This window comes from Cynoglossus semilaevis, chromosome 8 (assembly GCF_000523025.1).
Source record: "Cynoglossus semilaevis isolate Cse_v1.0 chromosome 8, Cse_v1.0, whole genome shotgun sequence".
Classification (NCBI taxonomy): Eukaryota; Metazoa; Chordata; class Actinopteri; order Pleuronectiformes; family Cynoglossidae; genus Cynoglossus; species Cynoglossus semilaevis.
In genome coordinates, this window is record NC_024314.1 from 12,472,268 (window position 1) to 12,491,729 (window position 19,462).

A 19,462-nucleotide genomic window follows, 5' to 3' on the forward strand; every position below is an offset into this window, starting at 1 on the left:
AGGTGGCACTCCATTGGACATTTGGATCCTACAGTGAGGAGTCATTGACACCAGAGTCAAGACTGGACATTTACCATCATAATGAAAGACCCTGAAGCAGGTGAGGAGGCACATGGACAAAATACAAATGTTATAAGCTATTCATTTAATGTCAGGAACATGTGTACCATTCCTGTGGTCACAATACTCAACAAATCTTTGAAATCGGAAAATTATGTGTGTGCTTTTCAAACTGTAAGTTAGTTGGATTCTTTGTTACATGGGTATAAATACACAGGCAGGTGCTGGGAAAGCACCGTGGTTGCTAACTGATCTTTGGTCATGAGACCTGGAAGACGGCTGGTGTCCAAAAACTACATGAGCGCCAAGGTGTTCAGTAAGTTAGCTGCGAGATACAGTAAAGTCACTCGGTTCTAGAAAAGTAATCCCTGTGGTACTGACCTTTGGCAACAATGATAATAATGTGCACTTGTAAGTGACCTGTGGATATAAGAGCGCCACTTTCGTTTAACTAAAGGCTAAAACTTTCCAGAAGTAAAGAGACTGATACAGTCACGTTTTTATTTTTTATTACCTTTGGTTTGACTGCTAGAGTTTATGATTCTGGAGTTAATAATCGTTGTCAACGGCTTAGTGGCTGTAAGGTTTGACAGGCTGTTGGCAACCATTTGTAGTCTGAACTTTCACAAGCTAAAACTGTATTGGTTTACATACAATTGTTAAATTTTCTATCATAACAATCATAAAATATAATCAATATAATATTTTGTAACGGTTTCGAGTTTTGATACACTGGTTACTGATTCCATTTCTAAACCTAACTAAATGAAACCCAATTCCAAATATATTAAAATGCTTTAAATGTAATAACAAAATCCTTCAGATAATCATAGTATTTTGTGAAATGTCTATATTTATATTTGCATAACACACTTTCTTCGGCTTATAAGGAGAGAGTGGGTTGTGAGGATAGTTGGTGAGTTGAATTATATGCCAGTGTCTCTGCTCCTGGGTCAGGGCATATAAATGGGTTAATGAGCTATTCTGAGACCTCACCCAGATGGCTAAAGACAGCTACAGTAAAGCAGCTGCTGTTCTGGAGAATAGTATGATGATTTATTTTGTATTTCCAGAGCTGTGTTAGTAAACCTTGAGGCAGAACTACAAGCAAGTCCAGACAGAGCCTACATTTAGCCAAAGATAAAGTCAATTGGCTAATCATTAGCAAGAAAAAACAAACAAACAGAAAATTACTAAAAATATAAGAGTTGGCAGAGAAACGACTAAAGGTGGGCTAATTCCTAAACAAAAGCTTAACGTGAATTTAACATGTGTAAATAATAAAAGCTAAAGAGAAGTAAACATTATTAACCTTTTAAAGAAGCAAAAAGTAGGCTAGCCAAAAAATCAGAAAATATAGGTCACAGTTAGGATAGCAGTACCTAAAATAGGTAATGTATATCCAAGTAGAAATAGATTGCTAAAACAGAATCAGGAAGCTGATGAATACAACAAGATAGTTTAAAGGCAGCCAACAATTTAATATAGATATACCACAAATCCCAACTGGAAATACGAGTTAAAAGTATGTAAATATTAAACGGGACTAGCTTCAAATCAAACCAAAAAATGTTTGAAAAATATCTATAAATTACCCAACAATGCACAATGTCTCAACAGTAAGACACAGACACATCCAAACTGATCTTATAGCCAAGTTAAAACATTTCAAAATTGGTCAAAGTTTGTCAACTAGTCAGGCAATCACTGAAGCTATTTAAAAGTCCAATCACATTAACATAGGAAATGGTCAACATGTTTTGTTGTAAACAGATTTGGGTATAAGCTCTGACAGCCACCCTGCTGCAGGACTCACACTCCAAAGGGATATTAATAGACAAGCGCATGGTATGAAGTGTTTGTCTGCTGCCTGCATAGTGACAGCATGGCTGAAGCTGCCACATGTTGTGTATGTAAAGGTCACCAGTGCAAGCACCGACTTCCAAACCATTTTATAAATATATCAACAAAACAACATCTTTCATTGATCATGATCGACCAATATTTCTGCATAATCAACCACGATAATGTGAATTTTCAGGATTGACGCTGATTTCCATTTTGTTTTCTAGGATGTGCAAATATCACGTCACCTCCCAGATAACAAACTTGAGCTGGACAACTACACTACACAGCTACAGCAGCAACAGAGGATTCAAAACTGGTGATGCAGAAGACAGAAAACGCCTGATGACATCATGAGCTCAGGGGAAAAGCGTCACATGAGCCATCGGATGGGAAGCATGCTCCACCACCGCTTCCCTAATGGCTTTACAGATTTGTTCATGGATGAGACTGATCGTGAGGTCAGTACTCTGACTGACCGGGCTTTTCGGAGTCTCTGTGTAGGAGATGATGCAGTTTACAATGATGAGTTCTTGTACGGATACTCGCCTTTCAGTTGCCATAAACCCTTGGTGGGTGATCCTCTGAAAAAGACTCACCATAAGGAATCTAAAAAGCATGGGCATAGCAAAAATGAAAAGAACAATTCCCAGCCATGGAAGCAGCAGCATACGAACATATCCAACATGTCCTCCTTTCTGAAGGCCTTCAGTGTCACGGAGAAAAGCTGCGAGGGGATGCTGATTAAAAATGGAGACACTAATGGGGAATCATGGGATAAGTCAGCCCTTCGGAGCATCCAAAGAGAGTTATCAGAATTCTCCTCGGATTATCATGCTAATATGAGAGACAGACAACACAAAAACCATCATGGACACACTGAAGATGGTATGACAAACAAAACGAACAAAGGTTCTGTACTGTCCTCAGGAAAATCATCAAAAGTAAAAAATGGGAAAACCACTGTGAAATTAAAGAAACTCAACATCAAGAACTTTTTCCTGCACAGTGAGTTTAGCCCTTTTCAATCGTGGAGGGATTTCAATCAGTTCCCTTTTGCCCAGGAGGAAACAGTACCGTCTATTCTTCCCACGGACACTGTCCCTAAATGGTATGATTTACCATTTTACAAGAAACTTACAGACTCACACAGAAAAGAGATCCTGCACACAGTGGAGTCAAAGTCGTGCCAGAAAGCAGCAGCAGCAGTTGAACCTCCTCGCACTGTTCCTAAACCCATCCCTCCCCCTCCTCCACCAAAGGTCCTGCCAAAGCCTTCAGCTTCTCCTGCAGAGAAGAGGTGTTCTTCACATGTAGGAGAAGGAACTGCTGCCCCCTGGAGACGAAACAGATCCAGGGCAACTAGCGCTGTTCCAGTCAATCAGCCAGGAATACCAAGTCAGGACAGAGACAGTTGTTCAAGGACAGCTGATGAAAGTTTTTCAGTGGTCAAAAAGGAGTTCAAATCTGTGGAGGTAAAAGCAATTGAAGAATCTAGCTCGGTGGCTTCAACTCCGTTCAGTATCTGTCAGCTGATGACTCCAGTCATTCCCTCCAGACAACCAACAGAAACATCAGAAATCCTCCAAGATGTCCTCTCACCCTCTGCCCTAGACCTTCAACTCAGACCACATTCTGAGGCCAAGGGAACCCCGGAACCTACAATCAAAAGAGACGGCTACAAATCCCTAGCTTCTAGCATTCTCTTCAACCTCAAGGACAACAGGAAACGGGTTAAAAGCCGTTACAGTCCACCCAAATTTAAAACTTTGGAGCTGCCTGAGGATGATGTCCAATCACCATCCATTTCAGATGATGGGAAACTAACACATTCTGATGTATCTGGTTTGAACACTCCTGTCATTTTGAAAGATGGACAGACAGTTTGCAGTCCAATCTTGGAATCTCCCAGCACACCAACTGCTGATTTTTCAAAGCATAATACTGACAGGAATCTGTCAGATGATTATTTGCTTTCTAATCTTCTCCAATCCAAAAAGGAAGCGGCAGGTGAGGAAACTCTAATGTCCCCATTTTTGCACTCGAAAAAGAACAGAAGCCCAGCTGCTAAAAGACAAAACTATCCATCTTTGCACTTGTACAGGAAAGCTCCCCAAGAAGATATTGATAATAAGTATCTTCAAATACCTCCAAAGGCTTTTGACCTCCTACATACTGAATCTGATGAGCTTTCACCAGTGATGTTAGACAAACAATTCTCCCCACTAGCATCACAAACAGACATAGAGCTTTCCCCAAATATTTTAACCGTCAACAAAGATCAGTTACTTGTAATTTCACCCTACTCAATTGAGAAAGACAAGTTGTCACCAAACGAACAAGTAGGAACATCCTGCTCTGTTGAACCAAACAAAGCAAAAGACAAAGATTTTGGATCACAGCCTGTCTCAAAGAGGAAAGAATCTGGCAGCCAAGTCATAAGTACAATGGATGTGATTAGAGCAGCAAAAGAGGCAATAAATGCAGCGAAAAATAAAGCTAGGTCTGCAGCTCAGTGGTCAGAAAACAACAAGGCATTTTCAGACGTAGAAGAAATGGAGCAGCGAGAACTAAAGGAGAGAGATGGCCTTTCAAAGGACAGAGCCAACAAGAAGAGAGAAAAGACTGTTCCAGCAGACAGTATTGTCTCCAGAATTAGAAGTGAATCAGCTACTATCGCCCTTGAGGACAAACGTAGTTTTGTGAAAGAGCCTCCACCTGTTCCAAAGAGGAACTTTTCCAAGTGTGACATTGAATATGTTATTGATAAACATCAACCTAATGTAAGTGAAAAACCCACCCATTTTGATTCTATTGATGAGAAACTAGATTTGCCACAAAATGAATATGAATCTGTTTCAGAACAGAGTAAAGCCAAACATATTTTTTCAGCCAAACTGAACAATTACATAAAAAATCAAAGATGTGCAGCAGTGGATGAGGAGGAAGTAAGAAATCTGAAAAAGTACGAAGAGAACGTGAACACAAGAACAGAGATGGATGAAAAGTCCGTGGGAGACAGTGAACATATTGGTAATGATTTGCATGCTCTGAAGGAATTGGAGAGGGCAAGATTTGGAGATCGTATTCTTGAGAATGCTAAAAACAAATTTGGGCTTGCTAACATTGATAAAGAGGCCAAGGCAAAGAGCGATTTGATCTCAAAGGAGCTCCGGAATATCAAAAGAGGCATGTTGTCCATGAGAGGGAATACATCAACTAAGAGAGACATATTTCCTAAGCAAGACCAGGACCAGGAGAAGCAAGAGGTTTTCCCAGTGATGGACAACAATGTCATAGTAAACAAAGCACTTATCAATGATAATTACGACAAAGCCAAAATGGCACTAGAGGAGATCATTTCTGAGAGGGAAAAAAGAAAAAAGAAATCCACAGAGGATGCAATTGTTGATGAGAAAGTCAGTGAGGAGAGTTATGTAAAAAGGATTCCGCAAAGTAAACACGCTATGAAGGATTCAATGGTGGAAGGCAGAGAAAAAAAGAATTCCAGCACATCTTTGCTAAAAGAGACAGATGTCAGAGAGAGGTTAACAGAGCTGAGAGATCATAATCATGTGAGACAGATTCTCTCACACACTGAACCTAGACTTGGTGAAAGTCACAGACTAGGTGGTAGGATAGCTTTACCAGGCATGGACAGGGTTGAGCCACAGCCAAAAAATCAGGGTAACCTTGTTCTTAATAAACTAGCTGATAATCCAGGCAACAATTTAGAGGAAGTAGATAAAAGATATGTTGAGAGGAGAGTCTCAGAAGAAAGTGCTGAAAGTTTACTTCAAGAAATTAGAGGCAAACCCTTAGACACGCCTCGAGTTCCTCCCAGGAGCAAAAGAATAGGTGGCAGAAGACACGATAGCATGAGTATGCTGGATGAAGATATCTTCTACAAGACTGAGATGATTGAAAATGGTGAGACATGTCTGAATAATATTAGTTCAACAAGCTTGGAAAAACAGGAAGTTGACAGTAATCTACTCATGAAAGAAGCTGAGCCCATCCAAAGTCCACCTATTTCTGGTTACGACACACAATCTGGGCCCAACTTGTCAGTGGCATCAAAGTTAGAAAGAGATAAAATGGAGGCAAACTTGCGGACAAATTTAAGTCCATCTTGGGAAACTATGTTTGAAAACAGTAATGCTAAGCCACAGGAAGTACCCAAGGTAAAACAAATTGCCCCTCTAAAACCAGATCAGTTACTCACACCAGATGACAGAGCAGGAAAAGTTGTTGAAGTAAATGAAGTTAGCAAAAGAAGTAAACTCACTCAGGACATCAGTGCAGACACAGAGACCGTCAGTGAAACTCCCAGGAGCATCATCTCACCCACACTGATGGTGAATGGTGTTAGCATTAATCAGAGCCCACCTGATCAATCCAGCTTGTCCTCCAAGTCCTCCTACTTCTCCGTGGACAGTGCACTGCAAAGAAAAGAGGAGACGGAGTCATATGTTGACCATTCGTTAGAAAACATGATTAGAGAGCTTGATAAGGAAATGCAGTGCACATCACCTCATACCAAACAGGACTCTGACAGGACAGAATATTATTCTCTGAGTGATCATGAGAGTGAGCCAGAGGTCATAAGGTCGCAAATAACATCCCCTCCCAAACAGACCCAGGTTCCACACAATGTCAACAAAGATGGAAGAACTACATTCACAGACCAAAGCTCCACTCATGAGGAGGATGATCAGACAACAACGTCTCCCACGAACACTCTCTCACCAACCTTGGGGATCCCTTCCTTATTTAAGGTCAAAGACAACACTTTCAATGGTAAGACAAAAAAGACAGCACAAACTTGGGCTCCAAAAACAAGTATTTTACAGAGGAGTGAAGAGGAGGCACCTCAAGAAAAGGCAACGCCAAAGCTATTTAAAGCTGAAACTCCTAACACCAACACCTTAGCCCCCATAACTCCAGGAGGAAACCTTGAACCTACAGAGATTGTATTGACCCCTTCACCTCCTGTGTTGTCTTCAGTCTCAAATCTACCAGTTGAAAAGCCCAAGAAACCTCAGGTCAATCATTTCCTTGCAGTCCCACAGGAGGATGGTGGGTTTTCTGGAGTGAGTCCACTATCAGAAGAAGTAGAAGGCTTGACAACAAGTACAGTGGTTACAGTTGAAGAGATAAAAATGAGCACAGGCGTCCTGGTAGATCATGAAGTGTCCAAGGTTCCCAGTGAGCGCTCAGGCTCTACCTGCAGTGGTAATGACAGTCAAACGGGACTACCTAAACCACCAGCTGTCCTACCTAAATCAGAAAAGGCTGTTCTCAAGGCCATAAAGCTGACAAACAGGAGGATAAAGAAGGAGGAGGCCCAAAAGACTTCTCACAAGTCGTCTCAAAGCAGCAGCAGCAGCAAACACAGATCTGAGAGACATAAGAGTGACAAATCTGAGCAAAAGCTTAGCAGCAGCAGGAGTGGAAGCAAAAGCTCTGAGAGAAAACACAGAGAGAAGAGGGAAGATGATCAACATCACCAACAACATCACCACAGTAGAACCAGCAATGACAGCAGTGAGCAAGTACTACATGAAAAAAGAGGACACACCATTGAAAGCATCCACAGAGACAAAGCAGAGGTGAACAGCCATAGTCACAGGCAGAGTCTCGATTTCTCGGACTGCAATAACATAAGCAAAGAAGCTTTGTCCAGTGTTGCAAATGAAAGACAAGGTCGTAGCAGCAACAGAAACATTCGAGATAAATCCAGGCGTTACAGTACTGATCGGGTTTTTAGTAACGTACCCGTCTACAAGGCTTATGTTGGTGAGAAGTCTTTGGCAGACAGACCTCTGAATCGATCACAAAGCTTTGACAGACAAGCAGGAGATAAAGTGCAACGCAGATTTAGTGCCGACATGTCTATCAACGAAAAGGTCAACACAAGGTCCCAGCACATTGAGAAATCTATCATGGATGGGCTCCAGCAGAGAGGGCGAGTCCGAGACAAGGCACCTAGAGAAAACACAATGAGGAGGAGTCACAGCATTGATGCCTACAGCACTGAAGCACCTCAACCTTCCACTCTGTCTCGCCAGTCAAGCCACAACAGCCAGCTTTCACGCCAGTCCAGCTTTGAGCACGCCATAGTAACCCAGTCATTCCCTGTGACCCAACGCAAGCTCCTGCAGGATCCAGACTCAGGGCAGTATTTTGTCGTTGATATGCCTGTGCAAATCAAGACAAAAACCTTCTTTGATCCTGAAACAGGCAGTTATGTGCAGCTGCCAGTTCAACCACAAGATGGCACCATTCCTCAGCCATCACCCATGGAGGTCTTGACTCCACCTCTGGTCGTTTACCATGGCTTTGTTCCAGTGCCTTTGTCCCCAATGGCTCAGAAGGCTACCATCCAAACTGTAAGTGTGGATCCAGAGGAGTTTGAACAAAGGCACCTGGAAAGGTCAAGGCAAAAGCACTGCAGAGAGGGTCAGCCCTATTTAGAGCCCGTATTTGGTCAACATGATCACTTTCTAGGGGAGTTTATGAGCACAGAGGAGCTGGACTGTCCCAGCTGATAAGTCCTGAGGTTTGAAAAGAAAAATCCATCTTGAAGACACACTCAATTTAGTTTTATATAAATGATTCAGGATCAAAGGGCATCAAGTATCAGAGACTAAGATGGAGAACTGAGAACTACTGTATAGTATATACTTTGTTTACCTAGGGCTAGATGGAAGTACAAAGACTTATTTTCAGCAAAAATGGTCCTTGTTCAGAAAGCATAACCTATTAGGATAATGTTCTTAGCAAATCTTGTTCTTTTAAAACGTTATAAAAGAATCTTGACCAGTAAAGCAACAAAGAGCGACCTTGTTTGAAGGACATCATCTGTTATTTGGTTCTGGACATAAAACAGAAAAGTTCCCTTTTTTACAAAAACCTGTGAACCTGTGTTAGCTCTTCAATAATGTTAGCTCAACTGCACACATGTCCTACATATAAATTAAGTAACTCTTTACTTAATGTGGGCTAAGTATCCATATATTTGCATTGCAAGAATAGATATATGATTAGCCACAAATGAGTTTTAGAAATGGAAATATATACCAATGCCTTTTATTTAAAACCAAAAATGTATAATAAGGTGAAAGGATGGATTTTCCTTTTCTAACTAAAGATATTTCTCATACAGACAGTGGATCATTGTTTGGCCTGAGTTGTGTTAAAGCCTATGAACACTCTTGATTTAGCAGTTGTCATATTGATGATGGACTTTAAAGAAATGTTCCTGACAATAAACTGAAAAGTTTGACTGTGGATAAATGTTGAATGGTCCTGTTTGAATGTGAACTGAGTAACTGGTGTAAGATAACATGTGACAGACAAAGGACATGGACAATCCATGTACATAATGTATTTAAGTGTAAAGAGGAAGTAAAAGCTTGAATGTAAATGTGATATATTTATTGTAAATGCCAACCTTAATATATTCAACAGGTAGAGTCTGTTTTCAGAAGTGTTTTGTTTCTACTACCTGCAAAGTCATGATGCTTTGAGTTGTAGTTTCCAGTCTCTTAAGTCTTCTGTAGAAAACTTAATAAGAAATGCTGAAAAAAAAGAGAAAATAATTTAGTTCATGTTCCACGCCAGTGTGTCGAAATGTTCTGCATGCCAAAATGGAAATAGAAATCACATATGTTCAATAATGTACTGTACTGGAGTTAGTGCAACTTACCTGTTTTTTAATATGCAAAAAAATCAGTTTTGCAAGTTTGTCTCTTTTGGAATTTTTTCTAAACTAGGGTAAAGGCAAGGCTGTATTGTGTCTGTGATCCATTCCAATAAAACCAACTGTTTTTACAGAACCGTGTCTTATTTATTTCCTTGTAAACAGATTTGATTTCGTTTACGCTGAACACAGCTCTATACCACCATCTGCTGGTCGGGTTATAAAGCTACAACTGACCTTTTTGGACGCATGTTGTACAATAAGAAGAAATCTTTTTGTGGTTAACTCGATAGTAGCAATGTCAGTGCCGTTTGTTTGTTTTAATATACATGGTTTGAAGAGTGTGGATGAAAAACGGAACCACCGCCTACTTTAGATTTTAAAGGTTTTATTCCTAATATTACTTCTCTTACTTCAAATCGTGTGAAAATCTGTAAATTTGGGTACTTGTAATACATACATAATAAGTAAAATAATTTGTTAAATCTAATGTATTTAAATATTTTGTATTTGGATGCTGATGGCAGTCTTTTAGTTTCACAGAAAGACAATTTAGAATTTGGGTGAAACAATCGACTAAGAGGAGATAAGAGTTGTACAATAGTTGTTTTTATTTCTAAAAAATAATACAATAATTTAAACATTTGCACAAAATAACAGAGTTTTAGTGACAGCCACAGCTGAGGGCTACCATGTCGTCGTATTGCTTCAACACCACATTTTCCTCATCGTCAAAATACAACAAACTGATGGACTGCAATGTGTCAGGCACGCAGCAGGGGGCGCCCACTTCATCGGCCGAGAGACGGAGGGCGTGCATGATGGAGCGCACCGTGGCGTGGTTAGTGGCCCGGAGGCTGCCGCCCAGAGGGAATGGACAGGAGCCTTTGCAGTGGTAGGCGTTGTATCCGCGGGGCGAGATGATCCAGCCTGACCAGCCGATCTCCTCAAAATCCACAAAGAGGGGAACCCGCTGGCAGGGCTGGGAGTGGCCATAGGAAGAGGAGCCTGGAGATGCCCGTCGTCTTCTGTTGCGGTGGTTGTGGTGCTCAAGTGGTGGTGGTGCTGCCGCCACAGGCCGACCCTGACCTGAAGAGGGGACACAGTTAATGACATCTTCAGTAAGATTTTGATGAACTGAGATATTCACATCAAACAAATGTAAAACCTTTTTGGTTGAAGACACATTTATGAAGCCATTCATTTAATGAATGATAACATTAAATATCTCCTGCAACTTTTACACACTGTTGCCAGGAAACTTAAATCATTTCACTTTTTCAAACAGAAAGACAGTCCAAATCATTTTCAGCATCACTGACACTCTCTTACCCAGGTACGACTGGTTGGACGCTCCTGTCCTGCCGTCATCTGAGAATATCACCAGGTAGGAGTTTGTGTGCATCATCTCTCCGTTCTGCTTGGATGTGGACACAGACGATTCCATCCAGTTACCAGAAGGAAGTGTGGTCACCACCAGGATGCCGTTATTTTCCTGACTGTTACGGATCCACTTGGCCACCTGTTGATGCACAGGAATTAAACAGGTTAAACATTCATGTACTTACAAAAAATATATATAAAAACATTGAATGTGAATTTAAATTCTCTTACAGTCTGGGTGACGTTGAAGACTTCCCATCCTTGGGTGTAGAGTGGCACCAACCTGGATGTGATGAGGTTTCCTCTCCATGGTTTCACTCTACTGTCAAGTACCTCATATAAATCCACCTGAAAGATCAAGACCAACAGTCACGTAAAGTATTTTTGACTTTCCAACACCATTATTCTGGAAATATCGGGTCCAAATACCTGAAGTTCAATCGTATAATCACTTAGAAGATTCTAGGTGTTGCATTACCAACTAGTTATTTCTCAGCTGCAGCAAGCTTCTAACACTAAACTGATTGGGTTTTTTTGTCTTTTGTAGAAAAAAAGACTTCTTGCTGATCATCTTGAGTCATTGCTGGACTATGGGGGGTGGGGGGGGCGGGGTTGACTCACATACACGTCTTCTCAAAGCCTCTATGGTACAGATGCTGCAGTTTACTCGGAAATTCATTTTAAATTGCTCAGTTTTGTCTGGTGTTGAATGGATAAAGTACTGGTGCGTTTTTATCTACACAGCTACATGACGTCTTTCCAGACTAAATAAAGGTGAAATACATTTTCAAATACATAGAATGATTGAACTTTACCTTGTAAAAATGAGGCCTATATGACTTTCCAAGATAGAACTTCTGTTTCTTTCTGAACCAACGAAACTCAGCCTTGATCATTCTCTCCTCTCTGCCGAAAGACGACAGATTGAAGAAGTGAAATCTCTCTCCAGCTTGACCTGCAGATGGTAAACATCAACAAACATGTAAACAAACTGGTCTCACTGTGCTAGTTTTAAATTAGACATCAATTTTACCCGTTAAACAAGAGCACGACCGTGCGTAATTACGCGCTTGGATGACTTTTACGCATTACCAAAACATCTTTACTACATACATATATTAACGTTTTAGCAAAAGTCACTTCTTACACATTTGATTTAGCGCAAATAACGTAAATAAACATTAAAGGCTTGTGGCTTACCTTTATCCTCGAAACTCCGAACTATGTTTCCTTCCAAAATTTCTTTCTGGCTTTTCGGTCTTCCGTCCGTCACCGACACCGCGTTAAAAAGATCCAACATGAATTTCGGTGCCTTCTTTTGCGGAGCAGTGCCCGGACCACGCAACGAGTCTTTCAGATGGAGCAGCGCGTCCAGCTCCCGGCTCACGGTTCTAGCTTCGTCCGGATCTAGGTCGCGCTGCTGCCTCTCCACCGCCCCTCTGCCCGGGGGGAGAACGATGGAGGCCACGTTCCTCATCTGGAGGAGGGCGAAGGTGAGGAGGCAGAGGCGCAAAGGCGCTGCGGTCATTTTAGTGAGACTTGGACTGAGCTCCATACCTGTGTGCACCGTGCGTGTTAAAGAGCAGACCCCCCCGTATTAATCCGAACATGATGGCCGCCCCCACCCTGATTGATAATGGTGTCAAAAGGGACAAAGGGAAGGTGAAAATGACCCGAGAGTGGGAACATAAAGCAAACAATAAATAAAAAAGACCAATTCCCCTTCAGCTGCATGTGCAGGTCAGAGCAGCAGTTACAGAGAAAACAAAGTCATGTTTGTGGAGATACACAGACTTTTCTGCGGAATTGGAAAAGATAAACCTCACTGACAGCTTCCATTCAAAGTCAACGGCAGCTGTGTGGCTGTATATGGATCAAATGTGTTTTTGGACTAAAAGTCACAGAAAATAAAAGACACTTTGTATTTATTTTTAAGCCTTAAAGCACATTAAAGTTTTAAAAACCAACCTATGTACCTTTTAGATATTATCGTTAATTTTTAGAAAACAGAAGAAACAGCTGTCACTTACCTATCTTCATGTTATCACCAGGGTCATGCTGAAGTCCATGTTACAATGGATACGTTGGCTGAAAATGAAGCGAAATAGGTAAAAATGGACGGAAGTCTCTGAATATTAGGTACAAGACGACATTAAACAGCTGGATTTGGTTAATTATGATGAAAGAATGCCCAAAGCTCAGACTTATTCAAATACACTATGGCTAAAGTTAGCACTGAACATAGCAAAAACAGCTTAAAGGTCCAATAAATAAATAAAAGTTATTTAAAAGCGAAAACAAAGGTAGCACACATATATAAAATGTTTAAACACCATGAGTTAACAAAAAGTGATCTTCAAAAGCAATTTTATTAGATTAAAGATTTAAAAAAAACTCTGAAGAGAAAACACGATTAGCTTTATTAGCCAAGTGTAGCATAGCATAAAAATAGCAACTGCACCTCAAGGTAAGACTTAAATAGTCGTTAAAGACAAATGGGAATTCATATCACTTAATTAAAAGTTTAAACATGTTTTTTAAACATTTGTTGTTGGTGGCTTATTTTTACACTGACTCTCCTCCTTCTGACTGAGGTTTTTATATCGTGGATCAGTTAAATAAAGTTTGGCCCCTATCGCCGTGTTTTGTCGCCGCTGCCTCTGCTCATGTTTCTCTGCTCACTTGCCTGTTATCAGCACGAAGCCGGTGGCTGAAGAGTAAACGAACCGCGGATCAGTGACGCACACGAGAACACGCTCTTCTTTTCTTTTCTTTTTTTTTTTTACCCATCCAAAGCCCATACTTGACGTTGACATTCCCATCCTGTGTTCACCGGTCAGCGAGCTCACCCGCCCATGTTTGCCCAGTGACGCATGACTTTTACGTCATGACGTGTTTACCACCTCCGCCCCCGGTACCCACGTGTTTCTCCTTTTCTCAGTTATTATTAATCCTTTGGGATCATCTCCAATCATTCACTCCAAACAATAGGGATCAAATTCACAAGGTCTTTAAATTGATCAATAGCGCCCCCTGCACTGCCCCCCTCCTCTCTGTGTGTATCTTCTGCTGTTAATCAAATTCATGGGAATCACCGGGAATGATGATCCCCTCATTTAAGGGACATTACTCATGTTTATGACCCCCACCACAAACACACACACACACACTGAAAGCCCCCATCTCTTCTACGGTATCATTGTTTTGTGTATTACAAAAACTACAGGACAGATGATAGTAAACACTGGTCTTAAATGATCAATGGATTAAATGAAACTGACTTTAATGTCACATTAAACATTAGCTGTTATGTTCTTTTCTTTAACCAGTGCTTTTAATAATACCTTTATTTCAATTCAAGTCGATTTATATTTTATTATTATGATAAATTATATATATATATTATCGTGCATTCATAATGAACTTTAAAATAATATTTGGCAGATTTAGTCATTTTATTCTCCTAACTCTTACTCTGGTTTAGCTTTTTTTTTTGTTGCTAAAAGTTAGCTATTTCTGGGGCTACAATCAATTTCCTTTTTCCTATTTCTGGGGCTACAATCAATTTCCTTGTTATTTTTTTCAACTTTAAACTTTGCAAGGTATGGACACTTTTTAAAACATGTTTTCTCTTATGTATTTAGCCATTGATGTTCTACATTTTTGGCATTTGTTTTCAGTTCTGACATGACTTTCCTAATTACATAAAACATCTCTCTATTCTCATATTGCTCCTTGGTATTATAACACGTAAAATACAGTTAAAATAAAGAGAAAAGCAAAGGTTTCATTCATTTTCCAAAACCAATGTCATGGAATTCTGTGACTAAATATTATTTTAAAGAATCAGTGCATTTGTCAATGATCTAGTTTTGATACAAACTCTGAATTATACCATGGGGGAGGGGTGGGGGTTATTTATCTACAGCAGCATAATCGTCGATCCATGAAGATACATTTTCAATCTTTCTGTCCCCTCTCTCTGACACACTGTTTGTGCTCCTGTGTGTGTAGTGTGTGGTGCGTGCGTGACAACGTGGCACGTGAATGTATACAACACAGCAGGACAGAGTGGGATGTCCTCAAATGTTTGCTCGGCCCATGTGCGGATCACAGATACACTTAAAGGGAAGCCCTCTGACGTAGACGCTGGACGTGCTGGGCTGCAGCTGATCAATGATGCAAAACACAGAATAAAAAAGAAAAATTGTTTTCATCTGCATGGGCTAACATCCAGACCAGGGGGAGACCATTAAGACATCACATGAAAAGAAATTTAAAATTGATCATTCATTTATATACCGTATCGATAGTATTAGTATTTATATGTACATAAATATATATATATATATATATATATATATATATATATATATATATATATATATATATATATATATATATATATATATATATATAAATCAGTTTTGTAAAATTATCATTTTTTATTACCATGTTTAGCTGTTTATGGTAGATGGGTTTTTGTTTTTGTTTTCAGAAAACTGACCGTTATTTTCTAGCGGAACCAGGTTTTAGCCCAGTTCTTCAAAAGTCTGCACATCCTCCTTCTGCTCCAATTCTGTCCCACCCTTTCCTCGTCCGTGTGGACAGAATTGCGTGGCTGCAGTGCCCTCTGTAAAACAGCAGATGGGGCTATTAACCCATGTATTGTGCCTTTGTTAATTTACCTCGCTTCAAATGTGATTACAGCTCAAGGTTTTGAGCACGTCTTCAGGACTGAGGAAGTGTTGAAGAAGCGAACGCGGCCTGAAGCTCAGCAATCTCTGAACTCTAATCAGGAAACAATAGAAGAGCTTCATTAAAAGGCTACAACGTATTGATCCTTAAACATTTTACACCATATATTTCCATCAATGTTGAAACTGAGGTGTTTAGATGCACAGACTGCTGGCCTGGAGCCTCAGTAGATGTGGTCCGACTCTCCAACCCAGGGCTGAACTGGCTCCAGATCTGAGGACGTGCCCATGTGTTAATGACTTCACCTTGTGTTTAAATACCTCGACTGAGGCAATTAGAGACACATGGAAGGCATTTACCACAAGTGCTGGGCCACTGCTGCAGCTCTGTTCGAATGAATAATGAGGAGGAATACAATCACGTCAAAAGTGGAACCACATGACCAGGGTGTCAGAGTCGGAGTCTGTTTAATCCTGGGATTTAGAAATTTAAAAATGAGTCTGTGCTGACTACGATCAACAGCTGCTGCTGATGTACAATGTTTGTCTCCTCTCTTTGTGTGTTTTTGAAATATCTGAATAATCACTGAATTCAATATTTATGATGCCAACAGAAACACACAGCATCACTCCTGCTGATTAACTAGCTAAAAAGCTAAAAGTTAGCAAAAATATTAGCCAGGTTAAATGTAGAAATAAATCGCCAAATGGTGATTACAACTCAGGACAGAATTTAGTTTATGATCAGATAAAAGTAAGAAAACAACATTACGAAAACTTAGCAAACAATGACTTAGTCCCAACATTAACAGTTCTTTTCTCATTATTAGTTATTTGTTTTGACAAAAACACAAGTCCCACATTTCTCTACAGTTCTGCAAACAGAACAGAGAGAATGTGACGACAGAACCTAAATCCACAAACATACTCAGAATCGAAGCAAAAACATTGACACAGCCATAGGAACTCTTGTACAATCAAATATGACTGTGTTCTTAAACCTGAAGGGACTCACTCACCCACTCACTCACTCCTGTGGAGCTGTGCACGTGCAGACAGGTGGCCCAGTGTGATAACAAACAGCATAATTAGAAACAGCTCAATGTCAGGAGCCACTTTCTCTTATCAGGACCACAGTAACGGAGCAGATGAAGTAGCGTCTGGCGTACTTAATGACAGTACTATAGGTGAGCGGGTACGTGGTAGGAAGGAGTTAAAGAGAATGAAAACATCACTGGTCTGCAGCCACAGAGAACCACTGCCTGTGGAACCCAGGCCAACACTAAATGTTCTCAAAGTTCCTTCAAATTAAGGCTCAGATGAAAGATTGGACTCAGATACTGGATTAAACAAACCCAGCCCTGCAGAAAGTGAAGACAGGAGGCTGAACAGCAACTCTTTACCTCCTCCACACACAGTCAGAAAACTACTGCCTCCTATAGTATCACAAAAGAAAGAGAGGAGGTGTAGAAACTGAAAAAAAAAAAATCAGCATGAAGTTGCAAAAGTCTAACTCAAATATTAGAAAGTCACCTTAATAATTGGAAATGATCATACACTTGGAAAAAAAGGAGCGTTTCCATGGAAGATGGCTGAAGCATCACTAATACTTTGGCCTCAACAGCAACAGGTTAGCCAATAAAAACAATTTAAAGGAAAATACATGAAGAAAGTTTGCTAAAAGACATCATTTTTATTAACAAAAAAACCCACTAATGTTTAGCAATTGTTTGTAATCATTAACTCTATATGCTAGATAACCATTAAAAAGCTTAAAGCTAGCAAACTTAAGTTAACAACAAGGATAAAGTATGTAAAACTTTGCCAAAAATCTCTTCTTGTTGGCCTCGTTAGCCAAAATAGTTAAAAAATAAATTTGACAAAGTTCCATCGGGAATAACTCACATTTAGCTAAAGTAATTTCTTTAAAAAAAAACAAAAACCTAATAAATATCTATCTTGGGCCACCGGTTAAAAGAGGATAGTTTCCATGGTAAACTGGGTAGAATTATGGGCTGTACTGTTGGTACCATGACATTTGTCTCCATGCTGTTTGTCCACTGTGAGCCAGGATCCACTGGCTCCACTGAAGTAACTGAAGACAGACCAAGGAGAAAGAGGCTGCAGGAGCTCCAGGGAGTCAGAGGAGGGAGGAGGAGCAGGAGGAGCAGAGGGTGAAGTTTGTTTTTTACTGCCATGTGGCACAATCTGTGCGTGTGTATCCAGACGTATGCACGTGTGTGCAGCTTCCAGATGAAACTTGAAGGTTTATGTTATTAAAATCGGCCCATACATCATGTTACCAGCCCATTATGACTGTGGTCTGTTATCTAAACCACACATCTGCTGCTGCTGCTGCTGCTGCTGCTGCCCTCTCCCTCTCCCTGAGTTGCCGTTATTTGCATAAACTGGTCAAACTGTTAGAAAAATGTCCGACAGAAATGATGCAGGAAGAACATGGACCTGTATAAGTCCTTTTTGCTCAAATCTGTTATTTCCATTTGTTTTATTGCAGTACCTGAGACGCAGGTTTGTAAAAACACTGGACCAGACCCACTCCAGGTCCAAAAACTTACCCCAACACTGACTGGATTGGAACTTTAGCTATCTGGCAGCTAACATTTAGTCATTTCTGTGGTAGCTTGTATTTAATATTTTGTTTTTTAGCAAGCAATGTTTAGCATTTATTGGTTTTAAACGTTAGCTATTTTGGGCTAACATTCCCCTAGCTTCTGGCTCAGTTTAGTCCTTTAAAAAAACAAAACGGTAACCCTTTACTGTGTATGAACAAGTTTAAGATGAATGTGAGGAGTTGCCACATAATGATTTCATAAGTGATTCAAAGCATAGAATAGAATATTACTCCTTGTCTAAATATTAGCCAAGCTAGAAAAAGGAATAAAAACTATTCTGGTCTTCACGTCTGTGGTCTGTTGCTTTGGTCAGACTGTGATTTTCTGGCCCAGCCTTCGTGTGTATTCTGAGACGCCTCATTAGCAAATAAGTGCTTCAAATAGGAGCCTGCGTCTTAATGGTTAGTGATTGTTGGGCTAATCATATTTGGATGGATTCAGAAACAGTTTATAGACAGTGGGCGGAGGTGAAGACGCCAAATGTGCAGTTCAGTTTAGACGTAGAGATCCATCCAAAAAGCTTTGTTTGAAGAGATGCCGATAACAGTTCAGTTTCAGGCTAATTGTGTTTAATTAGAACACAAATAACGCCGTGCTGCTGCCAAAACTGAGTGCCTTTGAGCAGTACATGTAGAAGTGCACGTATTACCGGTAGTGTGAGGCCTGACCCGAGACCAACTGCTGCCGCTGACATCTGTACCGAAGGACATTTGCGTGGTAGGAATGTAAATGACCAGCGGGCGCAGCACCGCTCTCTTCTGTTGTTGAATGACATCACCGAGCTCACTGGTTCATTTATATATGAAAAAAGGTCACATTTAAATATACTTCATTTTTTCTTCATTTAGTTTCAGTGGCTGCTTCCAAGTAACAGTGGTGAGGGGAGGTGGAGCCAATCCCAGCAGTCATCAGGCGAGGGCAGTCCATCACAGGTCATAGAGACAAAACACCAACTATTCACGCCTACGGTCCAGTTAGAGTGAACAGTTGTCCTAATGCTGCATGTTACTAAACTGTGTGAAGAAAAAAACAAAACTCAATCTGACAAGAGGAGAAGGTGGAACCAAACCAACAACCCTCCAAACTGGACCGTGTTGCCCAGACAGGGGTTCATGCAGGAACATTTTGGGACACAGATG

The 19,462-nt window shown here is 40.5% G+C and overlaps 2 protein-coding genes across 12 annotated transcripts in view; one reads left to right on the top strand and one right to left on the bottom strand.

The window, feature by feature from the left end:
• The first annotated feature begins 6 nt into the window (after window positions 1-6).
• LOC103382172 (uncharacterized) lies at window positions 7-8,456 on the top strand. The gene is made up of 2 exons (XM_025057906.1): window positions 7-100; window positions 2,133-8,456. The coding sequence occupies exon 2, from the start codon at window positions 2,259-2,261 to the stop codon at window positions 8,454-8,456; it is 6,198 nt and encodes a 2,065-aa protein (XP_024913674.1). The 5' UTR covers window positions 7-100; window positions 2,133-2,258.
• Window positions 8,457-10,214: 1,758 nt separating this feature from the next.
• The window catches only part of LOC112486239 (bone morphogenetic protein 4), a 147,202-nt gene continuing 137,954 nt past the window's right edge, over window positions 10,215-19,462 (bottom strand). For 4 of the 11 annotated variants that reach the window (XM_025057926.1, XM_025057922.1, XM_025057924.1 and 1 more), the window contains 7 exons: window positions 15,501-15,626; window positions 13,024-13,081; window positions 12,194-12,550; window positions 11,809-11,948; window positions 11,225-11,341; window positions 10,943-11,132; window positions 10,215-10,699 (listed from right to left, as the gene is read on the bottom strand). In XM_025057926.1, coding sequence (XP_024913694.1) covers window positions 10,275-10,699; window positions 10,943-11,132; window positions 11,225-11,341; window positions 11,809-11,948; window positions 12,194-12,550; window positions 13,024-13,033 — 1,239 coding nt within the window. In that variant the 5' untranslated portion in view covers window positions 13,034-13,081; window positions 15,501-15,626 and the 3' untranslated portion in view covers window positions 10,215-10,274. Of the gene's footprint in view, window positions 10,700-10,942; window positions 11,133-11,224; window positions 11,342-11,808; window positions 11,949-12,193; window positions 12,551-13,023; window positions 13,082-13,679; window positions 14,498-15,500; window positions 15,627-19,462 lie in introns of those variants that run through there. The other 7 variants (XM_025057927.1, XM_008314856.3, XM_008314859.3 and 4 more) reach the window with 7 other exon arrangements.